Genomic DNA, 22,851 nt, shown 5'->3' on the forward strand with positions numbered 1-22,851 from the left:
CAGGTGTAGTAACTCATGCCTGTAATCCAAGTACTTTGGGAAGCTGAGGCAGGAAGATCACTTGAGCTCAAGAGTTTGAGGCTGCAGTGAGCTGTGATTGTGCCACTGCACTCCAGCCTGGGAAACAGAGCGAGACCATGTCTCGTATGTGCCGAGTCCTGTCTTGGTATCTGCTTTCTTGGAAGACCTGAACCAACACAAGCACCCTCTGTGTGCATAGTGCCATCTTAGACATCCCGAGACTTTCCAGAGGGAAGACATACAGTATGGGAGATGGGGAGAAAGAAGGGGAAAGTAATGATCAAAGGGAAAGCCCTAAAAGAAGGAGCTGTGGGCTCCCCAAGAAGCAGGACCTATAGCTGGCTGACCTGAAGCCAGCCCCTCACAGCAGCTCTCCAGTTGGAGACGGGATATCAGGAGCTGTGGGGAGGGGTCTGAGCACAGGATCTCACTTTCCTTTGCCCAAAGTGGCAGCTGAGCCACCACTTCAAGGGATCATGGGCTCAGGAGCAAATGAGGATCAACAATTAGCAGGACCTCCTGAGTTGTTTGTGAGTCCTTTGCACAACATTGCTGTGGCAAAAGGGGAGCACCAAAATGAACAGAAATCTGACTCCCCCCAGGCAGGGGGCTCAGAGTCAGATTTGATTTGTTTTATTTGTTTTTTTTTGAGACAGAGTCTTGCGCTGTCACCCAGGTTGGAGTGCAGTGGCACAATCTTGGCTCACTGCAACCTCCACCTCCCAGGTTCAAGCAATTCTCGTGCCTCAGCCTCCCGAGTAGCTGGGATTACGGGCGTAGGCCACCAGGCCCGGCTAATTTTTGTATTTTTAGTAGAGACAGGGTTTCAGCGTGTTGGCCAGGCTGGTCTCAAACTTCTGGCCTCAAGCGATCCACCCATCTCAGTCTCCCAGAGTGCTGGGATTATAGGCGTGAGCCACTCTGCCTGGCCAGATTTGATTTGTTTTAAAAGCATTCAAATAGCAGGCCATTTCTTGTATAACCTAGCTCACAGAGGAAGACTGAGAACCCCCTCACCCTGTATCGTGGAACACACCAGGCTTCTGGGCAGTCAGATAACCTGGATTTGATTTCCAGCTCTGCCACTGATACGCGAGCTGTGTGACTTGGGGGCAAATAACCTGGCCTCTCTGAATCTCACATATCGTCTTCTGTACAATAACTATTTATCTCACAGAGATACATGAGCCTACCCTACAAAGAGTAACACATTACCACCAATAAATGAATAGACATTGCCTGAACGTTAGGGTCTCTGCCATCCCTGGTGTTTCCTTGGCATTTTATACATTCCTCTGTTAGAGCACTTCTCACATGGAGTTAGAGTCATTTTCATTCAGCAGCATAGGTGCTAAGTAAATAGCCACTGATTTGGGTCAGGCACGGTGGCTCACGCCTGTAATCCCAGCACTTTGGGAGGCTGAGGCGGGTGGATCACCTGAAGTTAGGGGTTCGAGACCAGCCTAGCCAACATGGTGAATGAAACCCCGTCTTTACTAAAAATACAAAAATCAGCTGGGCATAGTGGCGGGCACCTGTAATCCCAGCTACGTGGGAGGCTGAGGCAGGAGAATCTCTTGAACTTAGGAGGCGGAGGTTGCAGTGAGCTGAGACGGCGCCATTGCACTCCAGCCTGGGAGACAGAGCGAGACTCTGTCTCGAAAAAAAAAAAAAAAAAAGTCACTGATTTGTGTCCATATATGAGTGAAGGTCTCCCTGATCCCAGGACCATTTCCAACTCATCTTTATTCTCCATGTTCAGCATCGTGCCTGGAAGCAATGAATCCTTGTCCAACTGAATGGAATTGGTGGATCAATTCCAGACATCACTCCTGGCTTGAAGCACTTAGAGACAGGGTTAAGGAAGGATCTATTCATCCCTGCCCAGAAAAAAAGCTTTATAAAAAGGGGAGGAGACAAGAAAGTTATTTAAGAATAACAGAAGAAAAACGAACTCATTTCTTAGGAGTTGGAGGACTTTAGTTATCCATAATAGCTATTTATCCCATTTAGTTTTCCTTCCCTGCTTGACTGCAGTTGGTCTTTTAGATCAGAGAATCTTCATTTTTTCTAGAATGACATTCTCATTGTTGTTTCTCCAAATATAGACAGCTGCGGTCTGCGGACTGCTGGCCCTCTGCACACTAGGGAGGTGCCTGGTCTCTGTTCTCAGACACAGTTGTCCAGCAAACATCCAAGCCCCAGGGGTCTAATTGCCTAAGATATGCTAACTAGCCCTTAGGCACTTAAAGAACTATTTCTTTGCAATTCAAATGTTCCCACTAATTGCAGAAAAGGTTTTCTTCTGTTTTGTTTTATAGGTAATAAGATCAACATTTGGAGCACAAAGTGAGAGAACTTGCAGATAATTTTACGAATTTTAAAAATCCATTTACTGGCTGGGCGTGGTGGCTCACACCTGCAATCCTAGCCGTTTGGGAGGCTGAGGCAGGAGGATCCCTTGAGCCCAGGAGTTCGAGACCAGCATGGGCAATATAGAGAGAGCCTGTCTAAAGTTAAATATATATATATAAAAAACAATATTTTTAAATCAATTTACTTGCTCACCGTATTTGGTATGAACTGAAATGTGTGCCCCAAAATTCATGTGTTGAAATCTTAACCCCCAGTACCACCAAATGTGGCTATATTTAGGATAAGGTGCTTAAGGAAGTAATTATGGTTAAATGAGGCCCTTAGGGCAGGCCCTCACCTAATATGAATAATGTCCTTATAAGAAGAGGACATCTGAACCAGGTGTGGTGGCATGGATGCCTGTGGTCCCAGCTACTTGGGAGGCTGAGGGGAGAGGATCGCTTAAGCCCAGGAGTTGGACACTACAGTGAACTATGATCTCGCCACTGCACTCTAGGCTGGGTGACAGAGTGAGACCCTGTTTCAAAAAAATACATAAATAAAAAGAGACTTGGACACACAGAGACACCAGGGACGCATATGCATAGAGGAAAGCCATCTGAGGACATAGCGAGAAGGCAATATCTGCAAGCCAAGGACAAAGGCCTCAGGAGAAATCAAACCTTGATCTTGGACTTCTAGCTTCCAGAACTGCAAGAAAATAAATTTTTGTTGGTTAAGCCACCCATTCTGTAGTATTTTGTTGTGGCAGCCCTAGCAAACAAATACAGCATTCAAATTCGCCCTCTGAAAAGGTTCCATTTAGCTCATGTTGTCTTTTACACAATCCTTGAGTTGCTATTCTACTGGAAGAAGAAAACTAACTGAAGGACGTTGACTACTTGCTACACTCTAGGCACTCCACGAGGTTTCTATAATATATATATTATCTCCCTTAATCCTCAAAATAGTCTTGACAAATAGGAGTTATCCCCATCTTACTGCTCAGAAGACTGAGACTCAGAATATTTAAAACCTTGCCCAGCTGGGCACGGTGGCTCACAGCTGTAATCCCAACACTTTGGGAGGCCAAGGCAGATGGATCACCTGAGCTCAGAGTTCAAGGCCAGCCTGGCCAACGTGGTGAAAACCCATCTCTACTAAAAATACAAAAAAGTTAGCCAGGTGTGCTGGTGAGGGCCTGTAATCCCAGCTACTCAGGAGGCTGAAGCAGGATAATCACATGAACCTGGGAGGTGAAGGTTGCAGTGAACTGCACCCCAGCCTGGGTGACAGAGTGAGAACTCTGACTTAAAACAAAACAAAACAAAAAAACTTGACCAGGGATCACCCAGCTGCAGTTGGTGAAGGGAGAACACAACTGAGATTTGCTATCCAGCCTATTGCTACCAGTGTGCCACAGGAACTAACCAGAAAGCGCCTGACAAATAGCAAGTGCTTTGCCTACAGAGACTTTTTTTTAAAGGTTCTGGAGAAGGAGTATTGCACTGGAATTAAGAGAACATACCCTGGAGACAGACAGTCCTGGGTTCAATGCTGACTGTGGTATTTATTAGGTATGTGGCCTTGAGCAAATTATCTAACTTCCCTCAACCTGAGTTCCCTCATTTATGAAAGGAAGATAGGACTACTGTGAACATTAAATGAGACCGAGTTACAAAACGCTTAGCGTAATTCCTAACACTTGATAAATAATCAATAAATGGTAAGTTTTAAAGAAGGGAAGGAGAATTTAAAATACGATCCCCAGAGCTAGTTTGAGATTTGAAATAGGATATTATCAGCATGGATTTCAGCACACCACATTCAAAAGGAGCTCAATAAAGTACACCTGGCCAACGCCAGCCCAGTCAATGCTCTCACAGTACCTATGTCTCTCATTTTTTAAATTAATATTTGCCTCTTCCAGCAGATTATAAGTTCAGAAAGTCAGGAACCAAAAATCCCTAGCATTCAGCCCAGCTTCATAGACCTATGCTGTTTTTGTTTTCTCCCGGTAATTTGACCCTTTCCTATACCCCCATTTAAGCAGAGTCACTGCTTCTTACCTCAGCAGGGATCATTAGATGAACAAGAGGAAAAAAAGATAGTCTCTATGGCTTTAAAAAGCCTAAGTCACAGATGACAAGCTGAAAGCCCAATGGCCATATGTGGCCCATAGCCATGTTTTGTTTATCTGGTATAATGTGTGTATGGGTCTTTGCTTTTTTTAAAAAATTAATTTAGATTAATTGGCTGGGCATGGTCGCTCATGCCTGTAATCCCAGCACTTTGGCAGGCCAAGGCATGCAGATCACCTGAGGTCAGGAGTTCAAGACCAACCTGGCCAACATGGCAAAACTCCGTCTCTATTATAAATACAAAATTAGCTGGACATGGCGGTGCATGCCTGTAATCCCAGCTACTCAGAAGGCTGAGGCAGGAGAATCGCCTGAACCCAGGAGGCAGAGGTTGTTGTGAGCTGAGATTGCACCTTTGCACTCCAGCCTGGGTGACAAGAGCAAAACTCCATCTCAAAAAAAAAAAAAAGAATTTAGATTAATTGACAGAGTTTAAAAACCAAGGCTCAGCATAGTGGCTCACACCTGTAATCCTGGAACTTTGGGAGTCCAAGGTGAGAGGATTGCTTGAGGTTAGGAGTTTGAGGCCAGCCTCGGCAACATAGTAAGACCCCCATCTCTACTTTTAAAAATTGTATTAAATAAATAAATAAATAAATATCAGGAGATAGCTCAAAAAAGCAGAAACAAGCAAACATATAAAGCCTTGGATTTCTTGTTCATTTTGAAAAATCTGAAGACCTGAAATAATCAAGCTCTCACTCTGTCATGGCTACAATTGGCTCTCAATTTACCACAGTCCCCACCACTCCCTATTGTCACTTCCACAGTCAGCTCAGTTGCCATTTAACGTTATACTTGCACTGTTACTTTTCTAGTAGTTAAAATCAAGACATTAGAAAAATATGTTTTGTACCCATATCTGTATCAAAAGTTGAAAAATAAAAATTAGACTAGTAGCACACATATGTAGCAGACAACCATCATTTATAGCTGTCCAATATCTTAATGACTTCTTGATATTTTGAATCTTGCTGGAGCAGCAAAAAAAACAACAACAACAACAACAAAAAAAAAACCTACTTTTCCTAGGCTCTCTTGCAGCTACAATGCAGGCATAAGAGGTGGACTCTGCTAAATCTGAAGCACTTGAATGAGATTTAGATATGGGACAGAACAAGAAGAGGATACAGCATGCCGAGGAATGGCAGTGCAGATGATTTCAAATGCAACAGAGGCAACTGGCTCCTCTGTGACTGCTGTGGCAGAATTTCTGGAACAAGTCATGAATATAATCAGCACTTAGAGGCAGGTAGTGGTGGCAGCTGCGTTTTATCCAGAACAGTCTAGTGTTATATGTTCTCTGCTGCTTTTTTCCTGGAGATACAGCATCCAGACCTATTCCTTCCAGGAAGTCTGAACAATTCCTAACATTCTTTTATTTTTTATTTATTTATGGTTTTGAGATGGAGTCTTGCTCTGCTGCCCAGGCTGGAGTGCAATGGTGGGATTTCGGCTCACTGCAACCTCTGCCTCCTGGGTTCAAGCAGTTCTTCTGCCTCAGCCTTCTGAGTAGCTGGGATTACAGGCACGTACCACCATGCCTGGCTAATTTTTGTAGTTTTAGTAGAGATGGGATTTCACCATGTTGGCCAGGCTGGTCTCAAACTCCTGACCTCAGGTGATCCTCCACCCACCTTGGCCTCCCAAAGTGCTGGGATTACAGGGGTGAGCCACTGCCCCCAGCCCAATTCCTAACATTCTTTACTAAATTTCATTCCACTTTAGCTACAGTGGATTCTGTTGTTTGCAACTAAGAACTTTGAATGATACAACATATTTCCTTGCATAAGTGGAGCCTATTTCTACATGTTAATATGTAGTGTGTCTATGTCAAGATATATAATATGGTTACTTTACTCTGTAGGTATTGAATCTATAGGCCTTACTAACCTTTAAGAAGCTCTTAGAAAATTTGATTGTTGTAAAAGTATTTGGGAGAAGTTGGAAAAGGAGAGAATATAAACTTTGGATGAGAAAATATACTTTTTGAGCTAAGAAAAGATACTGGGAGCAGGAGTCATAGAATCTGATGAACATTTACATCAAGAAGCAGGAAAGTATGCCCGGGAATGGATCCTGAATGTACTAGATTTGGAGGGAGTAGGGTAATAAAGTTGGATGAGGGAGAGTTCGTCAATATGGGAAGTAGATTGAATTGTGTCCTCCAAAATAGATTTGTTGATGTTCTAACCCCCGATACCTGTGAATGTAGCCTTATTTGGAAATGGGGACTTCACAGATATAATCAAGTTAACATGAGGTCATAATAGATTGATTTCATGACTGGTGTCCTTATAAGAAGAGGGGAATTTGAACACATAGACACAAACACCAGGGGAGAAGGCCATGTGACAACAAATGCAGCAATTGGAGCAAGGCATCCACAAGCCAAGGCATGCCTGGGATTCCCAGCAGCTACCAGCAGCCAGCAAGAGGCAAGCATGAGGCCTCCTTCAGAGCCTTCAGGGGGAGCTTGGCCCTGCCAACACCTTGGGTTTGGACTTCTGCTCTCCAGAATTGTGAGAGAGTAAGTTTCTGTTGCTTTAAGCCACCCAGTTTGTGGTACTTTGTTACAGCAGCCCTAGGAAACTAATAAAGGGGGCATAGTCCCATGACACAGGGTCTAACATCCCAGCAAAGGCCTTAAGACAAATGGTCCTGATAAACTGCTAAGACAGTTCCTGGAAACTTAAACAAAATAGAGATGTCCAGAGGAGCCTGGTGACTTTTAAAATGTAATTCTGTACTAATTTCTAATCATTATTACATTGTACACAGAGATATAGGATATGGCCACCATGACTTTAAAAAAAAATAACTTGAAAGCTGGGCACAGTGGTTCGCGCCTGTAATCCCAGCAATTTGGCAGGCTGAGGTGGGAGGATGGCTTGAGCCCAGGAGTTCAAGACCATTGTAGGCAACATAGCGAGACCTTCGTCTCTACAAAATATTTTAAAAATTAGCCAAGCAAGGTGGCTCACAACTGTAGTCTCAGCTACTCAGGAGGCTGAGGTGGGAGGATCACTTGAGCCTGGGAGGTTGAGGCTGCAGTGAGGTATGACTGTGCCACTGCACTCCAGCCTAAGTGACAGAGTGAGACCCTGTCTCAATAAATAAATAAATAAATAAATAAATAAATAAATAAATAAATAAATAAATAAATAAATAAAAGAATAAAAAATTATCCATTCCAGGAGAGCATGCCCAAGGCCACAAGAGTGTCCTTATTTTGGTTGGTCCAGGTCTACATCCTCTCTTTTCCTTCATTGTTATATAAACCTAATTTACAAGCCTATTTCATTTTTTAATGCCTGGTACAAAAATTGCTGAATTTGAACCAGTCATAGTGATGAATTGCTGGTAATTAAAATGGCTATCTTCTATTCCTTTAAGTAAAGTTTTGATCTCTATTATTTGGAATGTAAGAATTCCATAAGTGTTATATCTTTAATGTTGATCACACTCTTGATCAATTAAAAGGTCTCTAACTTATTTTCTTTAAAAATGAGAAATGTTGGGAACTGTTAGAGCAGATTATAAAGAAAGATCAAAAGGCTCAAATAAATGACTATGCAGGAATGGATTTTCTATATAAGACCAGAAAACCCACAAATGAACTATATTCCTCAGGAGGCCTGAGGAATACTCCTGCTCCTAAGATAATAAGGAATGCAGTGGTGATGGGGCCACCGGCACCACTGATGCTTATAAGATGCTGTCCTCTGCTGGCTGAGGCTCACAGTAGGAGGTGCTGCTCCAGAAGCAGTAGCAATTGGGATGATTGGCAGCACTTAACCATCATAGGTAAGGGAAGGAAATTCAGAATGACAGGGAATCAGCCCATAGGAAGCTCAGAGATGACTCACAGAACATGGTGTTCCAAGGAGCAAAAAAACGGGCAGCCAATAAGGGTATTGCTTCATATACATAAAATCAGAAAAGATAAAGAGCTGATGAATAGGCAGTAGGCTGAGGCTGGCCACCCCAATGGAAAGTCATACTCTCTTGCCCAGTTTCTAGGCCAGAATCCAAAGACTGAAGGAGAAGACTGAAGGTTCCATGACTAAGGAACCTTCAACACCACAGAAGGCAATGCAGTCGTGATGCCCACAGTCCTTCCCCAAAGGACTCTACCACCATTAATTTGGGTAAACATACACTGAAGAAAGAGAAATACCTCGATCTTTTGCAGACTTTTGGATAAAGGGGCAAACTGATGTTGATACTCAGGGATTTATAGCACTATCCTTCCTCCATTAGAGTGGGGCTTATGAGGGTCAGGTAGTAAGTGGAGTCCTGGCACAGGTTCGTCTCATAGTGAGTTCATGTCCATAGACCCACCCAGTGGTCATTTGCCCATATATAATTCCCACATGTATAATTGGAAGACAGACACCTAGCATTTGGAAAATGCTTTCAGTGGTTCCTTGACTTATAGAATAAAAGCTATTGTAATAGAAAACAGTCAAATGGAAGTCCTTAAAACTGTCATCCCTGGGTAAGAAGATAAATCAAAAACAGTATTATATTAGGCAGAATGACAGAGATTATTGCACCTTCAGAGATTTAAAGGATGCAGGGGTGGTAGCCCCCATTAGATCCCAATGTAATTCACCAGCCTAGCCCCCGGCCAAAAAAAAAAAAAAAGGGATCACAGTGGATGACAGGGAACTACCACACACTCTTAAGTCATGTACATAGCTTGCCTGTCTTGATCTGGTGCATTCTTTCCATATCCATTACAAAGGAGGCTAAGAAGTTCACAATGACATGAGATGAACGACAGCATATATCCGTGGATTGTTCTCTCTCATAATATAGTCAGAGAGACCTTCTGGACCTGCTGCAGAACATCACATTGATCTATTATGACCAATAGATGACATTATGTTGTTTAGACCTCAGGAGCAAGAATTGACAAGTACTCTGGATGCCTCAGTAAGACATGTGTGCTCCAGAGGGTGGGAAATAATTGCTACAAAGATCACAGGTCCATCACATGGGTGAAGTTCACAGGAGTCTAGTGTTTGAGACATTCCAGAACATTCCCTTCAAAGTGAAGGAAAAGTTATTGTGCTTTGAACTTCCTGCCACTAAGGAAGAAGCACAATGGTTGGCAGACCTCTTCGGGTTTTTGAGGCAGTGTATTCAACACTTGGGAATATTGTTCTAACCCACTAATTCCATGACATAAAAGGCTACTGGTTTTTAATGAAATCCCAAAACAAGAGAATGTTCTGTAGCAAGTCTAGGCTGCAATAAGAGTGATCTTGCCACAAGGGCTGTATTCTCCAGCATACCCTTGGTACTAAAGGCATCTGAATAGGAAAAGACACTATATGAGGTTTCTGGCAAAACTCAATAGGAGAAATATTGCATAGAGCCTTAGGATTCTGGGACAAGGCCTTGTCATCTATAGTAGAGAAATATACAACAGACAAAAAACAACTCATGGCATGTTACTGAGTCCTGGTGGAGACACAGCATCTGGCCATGGAACATCAAGAGACCATGCAGCCAAAACGACCGATCATGAGCTAGGTACTATCAGACCTGCGCAGTCCAACTGTCCATCATAAGATGGAAGTGGTCCATCTGGAATCTAACACCAGCAGGGCCACAGGACACAAGTAAGCCCATGTCAGAGGGGCCAGTTTTCCACATGACCTATATCTGCTGTACCAATGCCTCTCCATGAGCTCACACCTGTGAACAAATTACAGGAGGAAAAAAACTGAGTTTTGTCCAGAGCTGGTCAATTTGGTATGTTAGAACGTGTTGCAAATGGACTGCTGCTATACTTCAGCCCACCCAGGGGTGGCCCTGAAGGACAGTGAGGGGGAAAGCCTCCCAATAGGCAGAGTTTTGAGCAGTCTCTCGGCCACACATTTTGTATGAAAAGAGAAACATTCAAAGGTAAGGATATACATGGACTCATAGGCAGTGGTGAATGACTTCACTGGAGGTCAGGGGCCAGATAAAACAATATTGGAGGACTGGGAAGAAAATCTGGGGAAGAGATGTGGATCAATCTATAAGAGTGGATGCGTAGTATGAGCTATCCTGATTGCACATTATCACATGCCACTTGGAAGAGGCACAAAACAGACGACAGGCAGGCTGACTTGGCCAGTTGATGTCAGCTAGCTTCTGTCCTCAGCCACCCAGTGCTAGAGCAGTGCACTTGTGAACAGAGTAACCATGGCAGCAGGGATGGAGGCTATGTCGGGGCTCCCACTCATCAGGACTGAGCTAGCTCCTGCTGCTGTCAGCAATAAGACCAATGCTGAGACCCTGAGATGGCACAATTCCTGAGGGGACAAACCAGTCTTTGGTCACAAGTTGTTTGTAACAGACCCCTTCCATCCTGGAAAGAGTAGCAATTCATCCTGACTGGGGTCGAAATATTCCATGTATGAGTTTGCCTATTCAGACTACAAGTCTCAGCCAACATCACTATCTGAGGATTCAGTGTCTGATTTCTCAACATGGGATCTCACATAACATTTTCTCAGACCAAGACACCCAGTTTATGGCAAAGATGGCATGGCAGTGAGCACATGACAATGGGATGCACAAGCCCCGCCGTATACCACACCATCCAGAAGCTGACAGCCTGCCAGAGCTAAAGAAACTTTTTTTCTTTTTTTTCTTTTGAGACAGAGTCTTGCTCTATCGCCCAGGCTGGAGTGCAGTGGCTCTATCTCAGCTCACTGCAACCTCTGCCTCCTGGGTTCAAGCAAGCAATTCTCTTATCTCAACCTCCTGAGTAGCTGAGATTACAGGTGCCCACCACCATGCCTGGCAATTTTTTGTATTTTTAGTAGAAAATACATGTTTCACCATGTTGGCCAGGCTGGTCTCCAACTCCTGACCTCAAATGATTCATCTGCATTGGCCTCCCAAAGTGCTGGGATTACAGGTGTGAGCCATGGCACCCGGCCTCTGAAGAAGCTTCGTAAAGATGCAGCTGTGACATCAGCTTGGAGATGAAGCCCTGGGAGGGTAAGGTGCTATCCCCCAGGATGCAGTATATTCCATAAACCAACAGTTATGCACCTGTAATCCCAGCATTTTGGGAGGCCGAGGCAGGCGGATCATCTGAAGTCAGGTGTTTGAGACCAGCCTGACCAACATACCAAAACCCCATCTCTACTAAAAATACAAAATTAGCCGGGCACGGTGGTGGGTGCCTGTAATCCCACTATTCGGGAGGCTGAGGCAGGAGAATTGCTTGAACCCAGGAGGCAGAGGTTACAGTGAGCCGAGATCAAGCTGCTGCATCCAGCCTGGGCGACAGAGCAGGACTCCATCCCAAACAAACAAACAAACAAAAAACCCAACAGTTATGATATGGTGCTGTGTGCCCAATGGGCAGAACACGCAGGTCAAAGAAACAAGGCATGAGAGAAGGAGTGGCCCCACTCACCATCATTCCCAGTAACCCACCTGAGGAGTACCTCATCTCTTCAACTTAGGTTCTGAGGAGCTAGAACTCCTGATTCACAAGGAAGAATTCTTCCATTTAGGAACACAAAGGAAATCCCAGTCAACATATGGTTATGTCTGCTGCTCAGTCACTTTGGGGTCCTCGTGCCAAGACCAGAAGACATGGCAAAAAGTCACTACAGTGGTAAAGGTCATGGATCCTAATCTTCAGGAGGAATCAGAACTGTCGCTTCATCATGGGAGCAGGAAGAAATATGTTTGGCACCCAGATGATCTGCTGGGACATCTCCTGATACTGCCTTGGCTAGTTTTTAACTGTCAGTGGGCAAATACAGCAACCATGACCTGGTGAGGTTATGTTAACCAGGGATTTAGACCTCTCAGGGATGAAGATCTGGGGCAACCCATCAGACAAGCAAACAGAAGTGAGGGGACTCAAAAAGGGGTGGAGAGGAGGGACCAGTCATCACAGTGGGGCCTGGAGTCTGTCTTAATAACTCTTCTTTGGAAGGCTCCTTGGGAATTACAACCATAGAGTCTTGGAGAAGCTGTACCTGGATGGAGTGAACTTCATGTGAGAAGCAAGTTGATCTGAGCGGTGCAGTGGGTGCGCTGTCATAGATACCATAGCGCACTCCCCAGTTCCCCTTGATGGGTAAGCACACTTCTACTTCCAGAGCTGCTAGCAGGTCACAGTTGCTGTATTTTCCCATTTGCAGTTAAAACTAGGCAGGGTGCGCTGGCTCGTGCCTGTAATTCTAGCACTTTGGGAGGCCAAGGCAGGAAGATCTCCTGAGCACAGGAGTTTAAGACCAGCCTAATCAACATGGTGAGACCCCCATCTCTATTATTTTAAAAATTAAAATAAAAAAAAAAAAACTAGCCCAGGCAGTATCAGGAGATGTCCTAGTGGACCACCTAGGTGCCAAACACATTTCTTCCTGCTCCCACAAGGAGCTGACAGTTCTGGTTCCTCCTGAGGATCAGGACCCACGCCCCTTGCCACCATGGTGACTCCTTGCCTGGGCTTCTAGTCTTGGCATGAGGAACCCTGGAGAACTTCCCACTGCTCAGTGGCCTCCAAATAAACCCCTCACTCACCCACATCAGCCCAGAGCTGATGACTGACTGAGGCAGTCAAGTGGCTGCCCCACTTGCCCCAAAGGAAGAACTCAGCACATCGCTTATGCTCCAGAGCCTTCCCCTGTGGATCTGGCCACTGGGCATTGTGAGCATGCATCCTTGCTTGGCTCTTTATCCTTTTTTTTTTTTTCTTTTTTTGGAGATGGAGTCTCCCTCTGTCGTCCAGGCTGGAGGGCAGTGGTGTGATCTCAGCTCACTGCAACCTCTGCCTCCCAGATTCAAGCAATTCTCCTGCCTCAGCCTCCTGAGTAGCTACGATTATAGGCACATGCCGCTATGCCTGGCTAATTTTTTGTCTTTTAGTAGAGACAGGGTTTCACCATGTTGCCCAGGCTGGTCTCAAACTCCTGAGCTCAGGCAATCTGCCTGCCTCGGACTCCCAAAATGCTAGGATTATAGGTGTGAGCCACCGCACCCAGCCTCACCTTTCCTTTCTTGTTTTACTCCCTCCCAGTTTTTTCAGGAAGAGCTCATTAAATCACATTCTAGGCTCACCCAAATCCCTGTCTCGGGCTGTGCTTTTTAGGGAACCTACCTAAGACAGAGGTGAAGTAAAGCAGGAAAGAGGGACAGAGAAGAGGGCAGGAGGAGGAGGGCAGGTGAGCTTCATGTTTAAAGAGTGGCCAGGAAAGTGGGGATCTTTGAGAACATACTTGAAGAAAGCGAGGGAATGAGCCATCAGGCTATCTGGGAGGAAAGCATTTAAGCAAAAGAAACAGGGCAAAAGCCGGGACAGGAGTGGATCTGGGGAGTTCTAATAAGAGCCAGGAGGCCTGTGAATCCAGAGTAGAGTGAGGCAGGAAAATGTCACAGATGAACTCAGAGAGCCTTCCAAAAGTCCTAGATCACAGAGGACCTTGAAGGCCATTGAAACGGCACTGGCTTTAACTCTGAGTGAGGTAGTTTTGAGCAGGGGTGCCCCATTGCAGCCAAGTTGCCTGAGGTCATGCAGGCAGGGAAGTAAAGGATGTTGCAGCAATTGGAACCCAGGATCACCTGATCTCAGAGCAAGCTTTAACACACTCACCTTTGTTGATGGAGCAGGAAGTGCGTATCTGGCACGCTCTTGAATGCTGAGGACAGACACGATGCAGGGACTAGTTTCATTTAAAGGGAAGACAGACGTACGTGTAAGGAGACCAGACTCCCGTTAAAGCCTCCCTTGGAGAAAGCCTTCAATAAAGGTACCACTGATTAGGAGAATAGCCCACACTTGCCAGCAGATCCAGACGTTGCTGGCTACATTGCAGTCCAAGTAGACCTCCCTAAACCTAAATAAGCAGCCCAATATCAAGACAGTGAGTGGGAAGAGGAAAGACACTTGATTAGAGGGGTAACATAATGTAGTGATTAAGAATGATGGGCATAGAACATCTAGTTTGAAACCTAGCTCTTCCATTTACAAGCTGTGTGTCCTTGGGCAAGCTACTTAACCTCTCTGTGCCTGTTTTCTCATCTGTAAAATTGTTGCTAGATGCTGTGGCTCATGCCTGTAATCCTAGCACTTTGGGAGGCCAAGGAGGCAGGATGGCTTGAGGCCAGGCGTTTGAGGCTGCAGTGAGCTATGATCACATCACTGCCCTCCAGCCTAGGCAACAGAGTGAGACCCTATCTCAAAAAAAAGAAAAGTTGTAATTATAGTAATCCCCTCTTCATGGGGTTTTTAATTGAATTAAATGAGTTTACAGTGTCTGAAAGATAATGTTTTGTTTGTTACTGTTATGTTTTTTAGACATGAACAATTAAAGGACACATAAATTGTAATTTAAATTGAACAAATCCGCATGTCACTTTCTGGACATTAATTTCCAAGTTTAATGCTTTCTATGTCATCTATATAATTCAATACTAAACTATTAAATGAGTGCATCTTCTTTCTTCCTGCACTTCTAAAATATTATTTTACGTTTAGCTGATTAATTGCTCAGCTGCTTCTTATCAATGACTGTTTTCCAGGAAGGCTAATCATGCCTGACTGTAATCAACCCTGTGTGCGAACTCTCAAATGCTTCCCTGTGCAATTGCCACTCCCCTGACTGTGAGGAACACGGTGATTAAAAAGCATCTCAAGAATTCCATTTAGATGATGACCTCAGCCTCAAACATTGTTAGACAGCTGTGATTTATATTGCCTTCTAAGTTAGAATGTAGGGGCTTCTAGCTTCCAAATGCTCCTACAAAACAGAAAACCGTTCTTTGTGATTTTTTTACACGAGATTCTGTCAACTGGGTTTACATGAAAAGCAATAAAATGAGAGGGAAATGCCCAGTATGTGCCAGGCTCTGGGCAGGGTCATTTACATACAATTACCTTATACACCTGTGGTTAATGCCAAACACGTGGCAGAGCTGGTCTTGATAATTCCTCACTAGAACTGAGGATCAACTTGGATCACCACTCAAGCAATGTCTGTTTTCGCTTCTTCTGCCAATAATTTCTCTCTGTAAATCACTGAAAAAAGGGATTTGACCTTGGCTTTATTTTTTCTGTAGCCTTTCTACAATTAGGACAACCATGACAATATCTAGCATTTGTTTAGTGCATTCTCTGTCCCTAGCACTGTGATAGCTGCTTTTCTATTGTTCTGAGGAAACTGTTCAAACAGTCCTAGACACATAGCCCAACTTCTGGTTGAGGTCACACAATTTGGAAAATCGCCAATTTTGTTATATCCCTAAGCGAATCAATTTTGTAAACAAAAAGATCTCCATGTGGCTCCTCCAATCAAACATAGCAAAACCGGCTCTTCGATCAATAATTCCTATTGAAAAAAGCAATTAAATTTCAAAAAAAGCAATTAAACAAGTTTGAAAAGAAAATTCCGAAGTATTTTTTATATCAAGTATTTTATAAATTAAGGCAGAGTTTGCTGTTTATAATAGTGACTCTGGCCCAACGTCATGGGTTTGTTTTTTTTTTATTTTTTGAGACAGAGTCTGACTCTGTCACCCTGGCTGGAGTGCAGAGGCGCAATCTTGGCTCGCTGCAACCTTGAATGTCTGGGCTCAAGCAATACTCCCACTTCTTGGGAAGCTGAGATGACAGGCATGCGCCATCACGCTGGCTAATTTTTTATATTTCTGTAGAGACATGGTCTCTCTATGTTCCCCAAGCTAGTCTCGAACTTGTGGCCTCAAGCGATCCTCCCACTTCCGCCTCCCAAAGTACTGGGATTACAGGCGTGAGCCACTGCGCCCGGCCTATGGTTTTATAGTTTTTATTCTTGACTTTGCCAGATTCCTTTGTCATTACTTGAATAAGCCAATTAAGCTATTGTGCTTATTATGCAAAAATTATTTTTGCATTTCTAATCAAATGAACGCCATCACAATAAGATGTTACCTGGGGAGTGCTCAACGGAAGGATAAAACACTCCGAAAAAAATGTTATTGTAATTTTTTCTATATTTGGCTGGTTTATGCTGCTGTCACTGAGCTAGGTTTTCATCTAGACATGCTAATTCAGTGTAGGTCTGATTGAAGACTTTTTGTTTTTAATTACTAAAATAATAAGGTGTTCAACTCTTTTTTCTTATTAGGAAAGTTTATTAACAGTGATACAATGGAAAATTTAACACTGACAGGATCATATGTGTTTTAAAACACAAGAAATGGGATGAATCTCAGATTGCCTGGAAATAGTCCTTTAAATGAAAAAGTTTTTAAATTTAAGAGATAATAGAAAAGTTAAAAGGACACACCAGATGGTATTTTCACTCACCAGGATTAGAAATAATCATCCAAACAAATAAAAAGCGTATCAAAGGTATTTTTCACATTTATTTATATCAGAGAGATAAAGCAGTCATTTTACCTTGCACGTAGGACCACTTATGAAATCATTTATATAATTTGAGAAGGCATTTACTATGTCTATAAAAATTCATAAATTAAAATGTCACATTAATTCAATCATTTATGGCAAACTCTCCTTCTATTAATATATTTTACTTCAAAAAATATTTACTTTTTGGTTTGGACTAAAATCTCATTCAATTCAATGATAGTACTTAACATTTTCCCACTGCAATTATGTGAGATTTTCTGCTTCAAAGAAATTTTTTAAGTTACCTCCTTCAAACTAATGTGTAACTATCCTTCTCTTTGCAAACTATACAGTCAGGAACCACTTTATATATTTTATTAAATAAGCTAAATATTGCAAATATTTAATTTTCATTTATACTGGAAAGATTCAGTGAAAAACAAAAATTATTTCAGTTCAAGGCATATTTGTCATTACTAATGAATTAACATATAATATTATCTCCCTAAATATTTTCTAATTCAATGCCAAACATACCATATGCAATATTGTCGTCTCCAGAAAGTGCTAATCCAGCTATACAAACAGAATACTTGTCTTGATCTTTTCCTAATACAACCCAATACTTTTCATGCATCTGTTTTTCCTCCAGGCATATACTACTGGAGCTAGAAGGGGCTCCAGAAGGATCTAATCTGACCCATCCCGTCCTCATTAAAGTGTGGTTTTAAAAACGTGATACCAAGTCTCTCACATATTGGCAATACGAAGCCACTCAGAAAGGAACTAAAGTTCGCATTCAAACTTTACCTTTGTAAAATTCCCAAAGAGTCTCCCACGGCGTTCTTCACTCCTTCCTTCCCAGGTTTCAGAATTTTTTCTTTGAAGGTATCAAATGCTTTAAAAGGCATTTTGAATGAGGGGCACCTCTGAGCCGTTAACAGTCAGTCTCAAAAACTGTCATCCTTTCTCATTTCCAGTGTGAGAACCACCTTGTTTCCCTTGGTGAACACCTGGAAGTCAGTTCTCATGGAGGGAACTACTCAAAATCAAAAAGGATTGATGAAACCCAGCTCGAATCTTCCAAGAGAAGACAACTCCCTCCTGTCTCTGCTCCCCACCCCTCCAGAAAAGAGGCCAAGGGGTGTCTGGTTGGGAATTCAGTCCCTTGCAAAAGCTGCACGCTCTGCAGCAGCCTGTGGCCGCTGTCTCAGGCAGCCACTCTCAGACTGAGCGCAGCCTCTCTCCCTCCCTGGGCTGCAGCTGGGGACGCTACCATGAGCTCGGGACCACCAGAAGTCCTGAGACCAGCAGCAGCATCCGTGGCCTAGCTCCAGCCCCTCCAGCCAGCCGCGTCCCCCTCCTGCCCCACCCCAGCTCGCCTGCCGCTCTCACCAAGTGAGCCTTTCCAAGGTGATGCTATAGTAACCGGCACAATACCTGCCCTTCAGCCGCCTGGGCTTATGAATGGGCTCTCAGCCAGAGCAGGCACCCAGAGAGAAGTTTATGAAACATTTACAGCCCTCTGCTTTTCTGAGGTCTGGCCCTGCAGACAGGCTCGCAGCCACCACTCCATGTCTTTTATTCCCGTCATGAGAGTCATGAAGCTGTTTTTCATCCAGCCACTAGCATGGATGTGGTCCCACGAGGAACTTGCATTTGAGTAGCCCAAATGCAAAACCCAGGCCACATACATCCAGGAGAACATTTATCTGCTCCTAATCAACAGAGCAGGCTCTCTCAAAGTATGATACGTGGATGCCGTTTGGGACCATCTAATTGAAGATTTCTGAGCCGGAAGTTATCTAGAACCTCCTTAGAAATCTCCACTGACTCCTCATTGTCCTCAGGATAAATAAAATTATTTTTGTTTTTTCCCCTTTTCTCCCTCTAGATGGCCTTTTTTTTTTTTTTTTTACTTTAAGTTCCAGGATACATGTGCAGAACGTGCAGGTTTGTTACATAGGTATACATGTGCCGTGGTGGTTTGCTGTACCTATCAACCCATCATCTAGATTTTAATCCCCACATGCATTAGGTATTTGTCCTAATGCTCTCCCTCTCCTTGACCCCCAACCCCCGACCAGCTCTGGTGTGTGATGTTCCCCTCTCTGTATCCATGTATTCTAATCATTCTACTACAAAGACACATCCACACGTATGTTTATTGCAGCACTATTTACAATAAAATTCTTTATCATGGCACCCCAGCCTTTCCCTGGGAGCCCAAGTCTTTCTTCTTGTCACTCTGCTTTCCACATCCTCATTTCACTGAACTCAGCAAGCTCCCTATCGCCTCTGGGCTTTACTCAAGCTATGCCCTCTGCCTGGGTAACTCTCTGCACCCCTTCATCTGGGTAACTTCTAGGGATTCTAAGGTCATGCTAAGATATCAATCCTCTAGAAAACTGCATGGGCAAGGTGAGCTGTCCCTTCTCTGTGCCTCCAAATCACCTGTCCTCTGCCCTAGCAGAACCTGGCAGGGAGTGGGCGTTACCTAAATACTTGTTGAACTGGGGCTGAAACGCTGCACGTTGTGGCCACATTTATGGGCAGCAGGATGAGGCCTCTGTAAATGCTGCTGCGGTGAAAAAAAACTCTTCATCTTTGAGGCTCCTGTGTTCCAATCCCCCAGTCCGCATGTGACTGACAAATCATAGGCTGTAGGCTCTCAGGCTCCCCAGGAGTCATTTCCGCAGGACCAGTCAATATCCTCTGCAAGCCACTGTCCAAATTATCCAAGATTTGAATTAAATTCAACTAAGTCCGTGCTGAATCCTTGGTAGGCTAAATATTGCTAATATCTTTTGAGCTCTTTCTAGGGTCCCGGGTCTGTGTTAAGCACCCTTTAAGTATCACCACAATCTTCCCAGCATGACTCTGTGGTAAATAACTTCTTATTTTCCCCAATTTTACTGGCAGGAAACTGAGACAAAAAGAGGTTAAACTTGCCCGAGATCATACAGCTAGTAATTAGCAGAGCCAGGTTTCAGATCCAAACAGCCTGGCTCCAACCCTCCCCCTCCCTCCCTCCGTCTTTCTCCCCACACACATTTTACTGAGACATATTTTGCATTTCAAATAATTCACCCATTTCAAGTGGACAATTCAGATTCTTATAAATTTACCAAGTTGTATAACCATCACCAGAAAGCAGATTTAGAATATTTCCATCCCAACTAGAGCCTTCATTTTCACTGTTAATCCTCATCTCCTATCCCATATCCTGCAACCACTAGTCTACTTTCTATCTCTATAGATTTGCCTTTTCTGGACATTTCATGTAAATAGAATCATACAATCTATGGTTGCTTGTGTCTGGCTTCTTCCATTCACTATAATGATTCTGAGGTCTGTCCATGTCATAGCATGTATCAGTAATTTGTTCCTTTTCTCTTTTTTGTTGAGTAATCCTTCGTTGTAAGGATATAACACATTTTTGTATCTCTATTGACCTGTTGATGGACATTTAGGATAGTTTCTAAAAGGACATTTGTTTCTAAAAGGACAATTTCTGGTCACCAACCTTCCCATCATAACCCCTCAAGACTGAGAACACAAGTCCCCAGGAATCCACAGTTTAATCATTCCACTAAGTATTTACCTGTTTTAAATATTGGATGTTCATAATATCCAATTTCTGGATATGATAAGACATGAATATTTGCATATAAGTCTGTATGAACATATGTTTTCATTTATCTTGGATAAATAACTAGGAGTAGAATTGCTGGATCATAAAGTAAGTGTAGGTTAACTTTTTAGAAAATGACAAAATTATTTTCCAAAGTGGATAATTTACATTCCCCGGAGCACGCAGGCGGGTTCTCATTTCTCCACATCCTTGCCATATTTGCTTTCTGTCTTTTTTGGTGTAACCATTCTAATAGGTGTAACATGGTATCTCATTGTGGTTTTAATTTGTGTTTCCATGGTGACCAGTGACCATCTTTCCATGTGCTTTGTAGTCATTCATATTCTTTTTGGTAAAATTTTTATTCATTTTTTTTGCCTTTTTTTTTTTTTTGAGACAGAGTTTCACTCTTTTCGCCCAGTCTGGAGTGCAATGGCGCCATCTCAGCTCACTGCAACCTCCGCCTCCCAGGTTCAAGTGATTCTCCTGCCTCAGCCTCCCAAGTAGCTGGGATTACAGGCGTGCGCCACCACACCCGGCTTATTTTGTATTTCTAGTAGAGACAGGGTTTCACCATGTTGGCCAGGCTGGTCTCAAACTCCTGGCCTCAGGTGATCCGCCATCTCAGCCTCCCAAAGTGCTGGGATTACAGGTGTGAGCCACCACTGCACCCAGCCTTTTGCCCATTTTTGTAAGTGCGTTTTTATCTGTTTATTACTGAGGTATATGAGTATATATTCTGGATACAAGTTCTTTATTAGATATATGTTTTAGAAATACTTTCTCCCAGTCTGCTGTCTTTTCATTTTATTTATTCTTCATTTTGGAGTGCAAAAATTTTGAATTTTGATTAGGTCCAATTTATTCAGTTTTTCTTTTATAGACTGTGCCTTTGTTGTTGTTTCTAAGAAATATTTGCCTAACCTGAAGTCTCAAAGATGTTTTCCAATGTTTTCTTCTATAAGTTTTATTGTTTTAGCTCTTACGCTTAAGTCTATGATCTATTTTTTGTTTATTTTTAGGCTGGGCACAGTGGCTCACACCTGTAATCCCAGCACTTTGGGAGGCTCAGGTGGGAGGATCACTTGAGCCCAGGAGTTTGAGACCAGCCTGGGCAACATAGTGAGACCCTGTCTCTACAAAAAATTAGCCAGGTGTAGTGGCATGTGCCTGTAGTCCCAGTTTCTCAGGAGGCTGAGGCAGGAGGATCCCTTGAGCCCAGGAGGTCGAGGCTGTAGTGGACTGTGACTGTACCACTATACTCCAGCCTCGGCAACAGAACAAGACCTTGTCTCAAAAAAAAATAAACATAAAAAATAGTTTATTTTTATGTATAATGTGAAATAAACGTCTAACTTCATCATTTGGATATCCACTTGTCCCAGCGTTAGTTGTTAAAAGTATTATCCTTTCTTTAATAAATTATCTTGGCAACTTTGTCAAAAATCTACTGAATATAAGGATTTATTTCCAGACTATCAGTTCTGTTCTATTGATCTATACATCTATTCTTTTTTTTTTTTTTTTTTGACAAGATCTGACTCTGTCTCCCAGGCTGGAGCACAGTTGTGCAATCTCAATTCATTGCAACCTCTGCCTCCCAGGCTCAGACCATCTTCCCTCCTCAGCCTCCCAAGTAGCTGGGACTACAGGTATGCACCACCACACCTGGCCAATTTTTGTATTTTCTGTAGAGATGTTGCCAGGCTAGTCTTAAATGAACTCCTGGCCTCAAGCGATCCACCTGCCTTGGCCTCCCAAAGTGCTAGGATTACAAAAGTGAGCCACTGCACCCGGCCCAATGTGTCTATTTTTATGCCAATACCACATTGCCTTGACTTTAGCTTTATAGTAAGTTTTTAAATTGAAAAATGAAAGTTTTCCATCTTTGCTCTTTTTAAAAAATTGTTTTGGCTATTCTAAATCTTTTGAATTTCCTATAAATTTTAGGAACAGCTTGTTCCTACCTCACGATTATGTTATTTCTTTTTAGAGATGGGATCTCACTCTGTTGCCCTGGCTGGAGAGCAGTGAGTGGCTCGATCACGGCTCACTGCAGCCTCAACCTCCCAGGCTCAAGTGATCCTCCCACCTCAGCCTCATAAGTAGCCAGGACTACAGGTGTGCACCACAACGCCCAGCTAATAATTTTTCATCACTATGTTGCCGATGCTGGTCTTGAACTCCTGGGCCTAAGTGATCTTCCCACCTTGTCCTCCCAAAGTTCTGGGATTACAGGTGTGAGCCACCGTGCCCGGCCCTCAGCTTGTTCCTAAACACTTCAGTTTCAACAACAACAAAATTCTGTCTAGCCCTGGCTTCTAAAAACATGGTTTCTG

The 22,851-nt window shown here is 43.4% G+C and overlaps 1 protein-coding gene across 2 annotated transcripts in view; it reads right to left on the reverse strand.

The window, feature by feature from the left end:
* The window catches only part of SLC17A8 (solute carrier family 17 member 8), a 64,749-nt gene extending 46,640 nt beyond the window's left edge, over positions 1–18,109 (reverse strand). For both annotated transcript variants that reach the window (XM_032168906.1, XM_032168905.2), the window contains exon 1: positions 17,689–18,109. In XM_032168906.1, coding sequence (XP_032024797.1) covers positions 17,689–17,789 — 101 coding nt within the window. In that variant the 5' untranslated portion in view covers positions 17,790–18,109. The remainder of the gene's footprint in view (positions 1–17,688) is intronic.
* Between the last annotated feature and the right edge of the window lie 4,742 nt (positions 18,110–22,851).

This window comes from Hylobates moloch, unplaced genomic scaffold (assembly GCF_009828535.3).
Source record: "Hylobates moloch isolate HMO894 unplaced genomic scaffold, HMol_V3 SCAFFOLD_12, whole genome shotgun sequence".
In the NCBI taxonomy this organism is placed as follows: Eukaryota; Metazoa; Chordata; class Mammalia; order Primates; family Hylobatidae; genus Hylobates; species Hylobates moloch.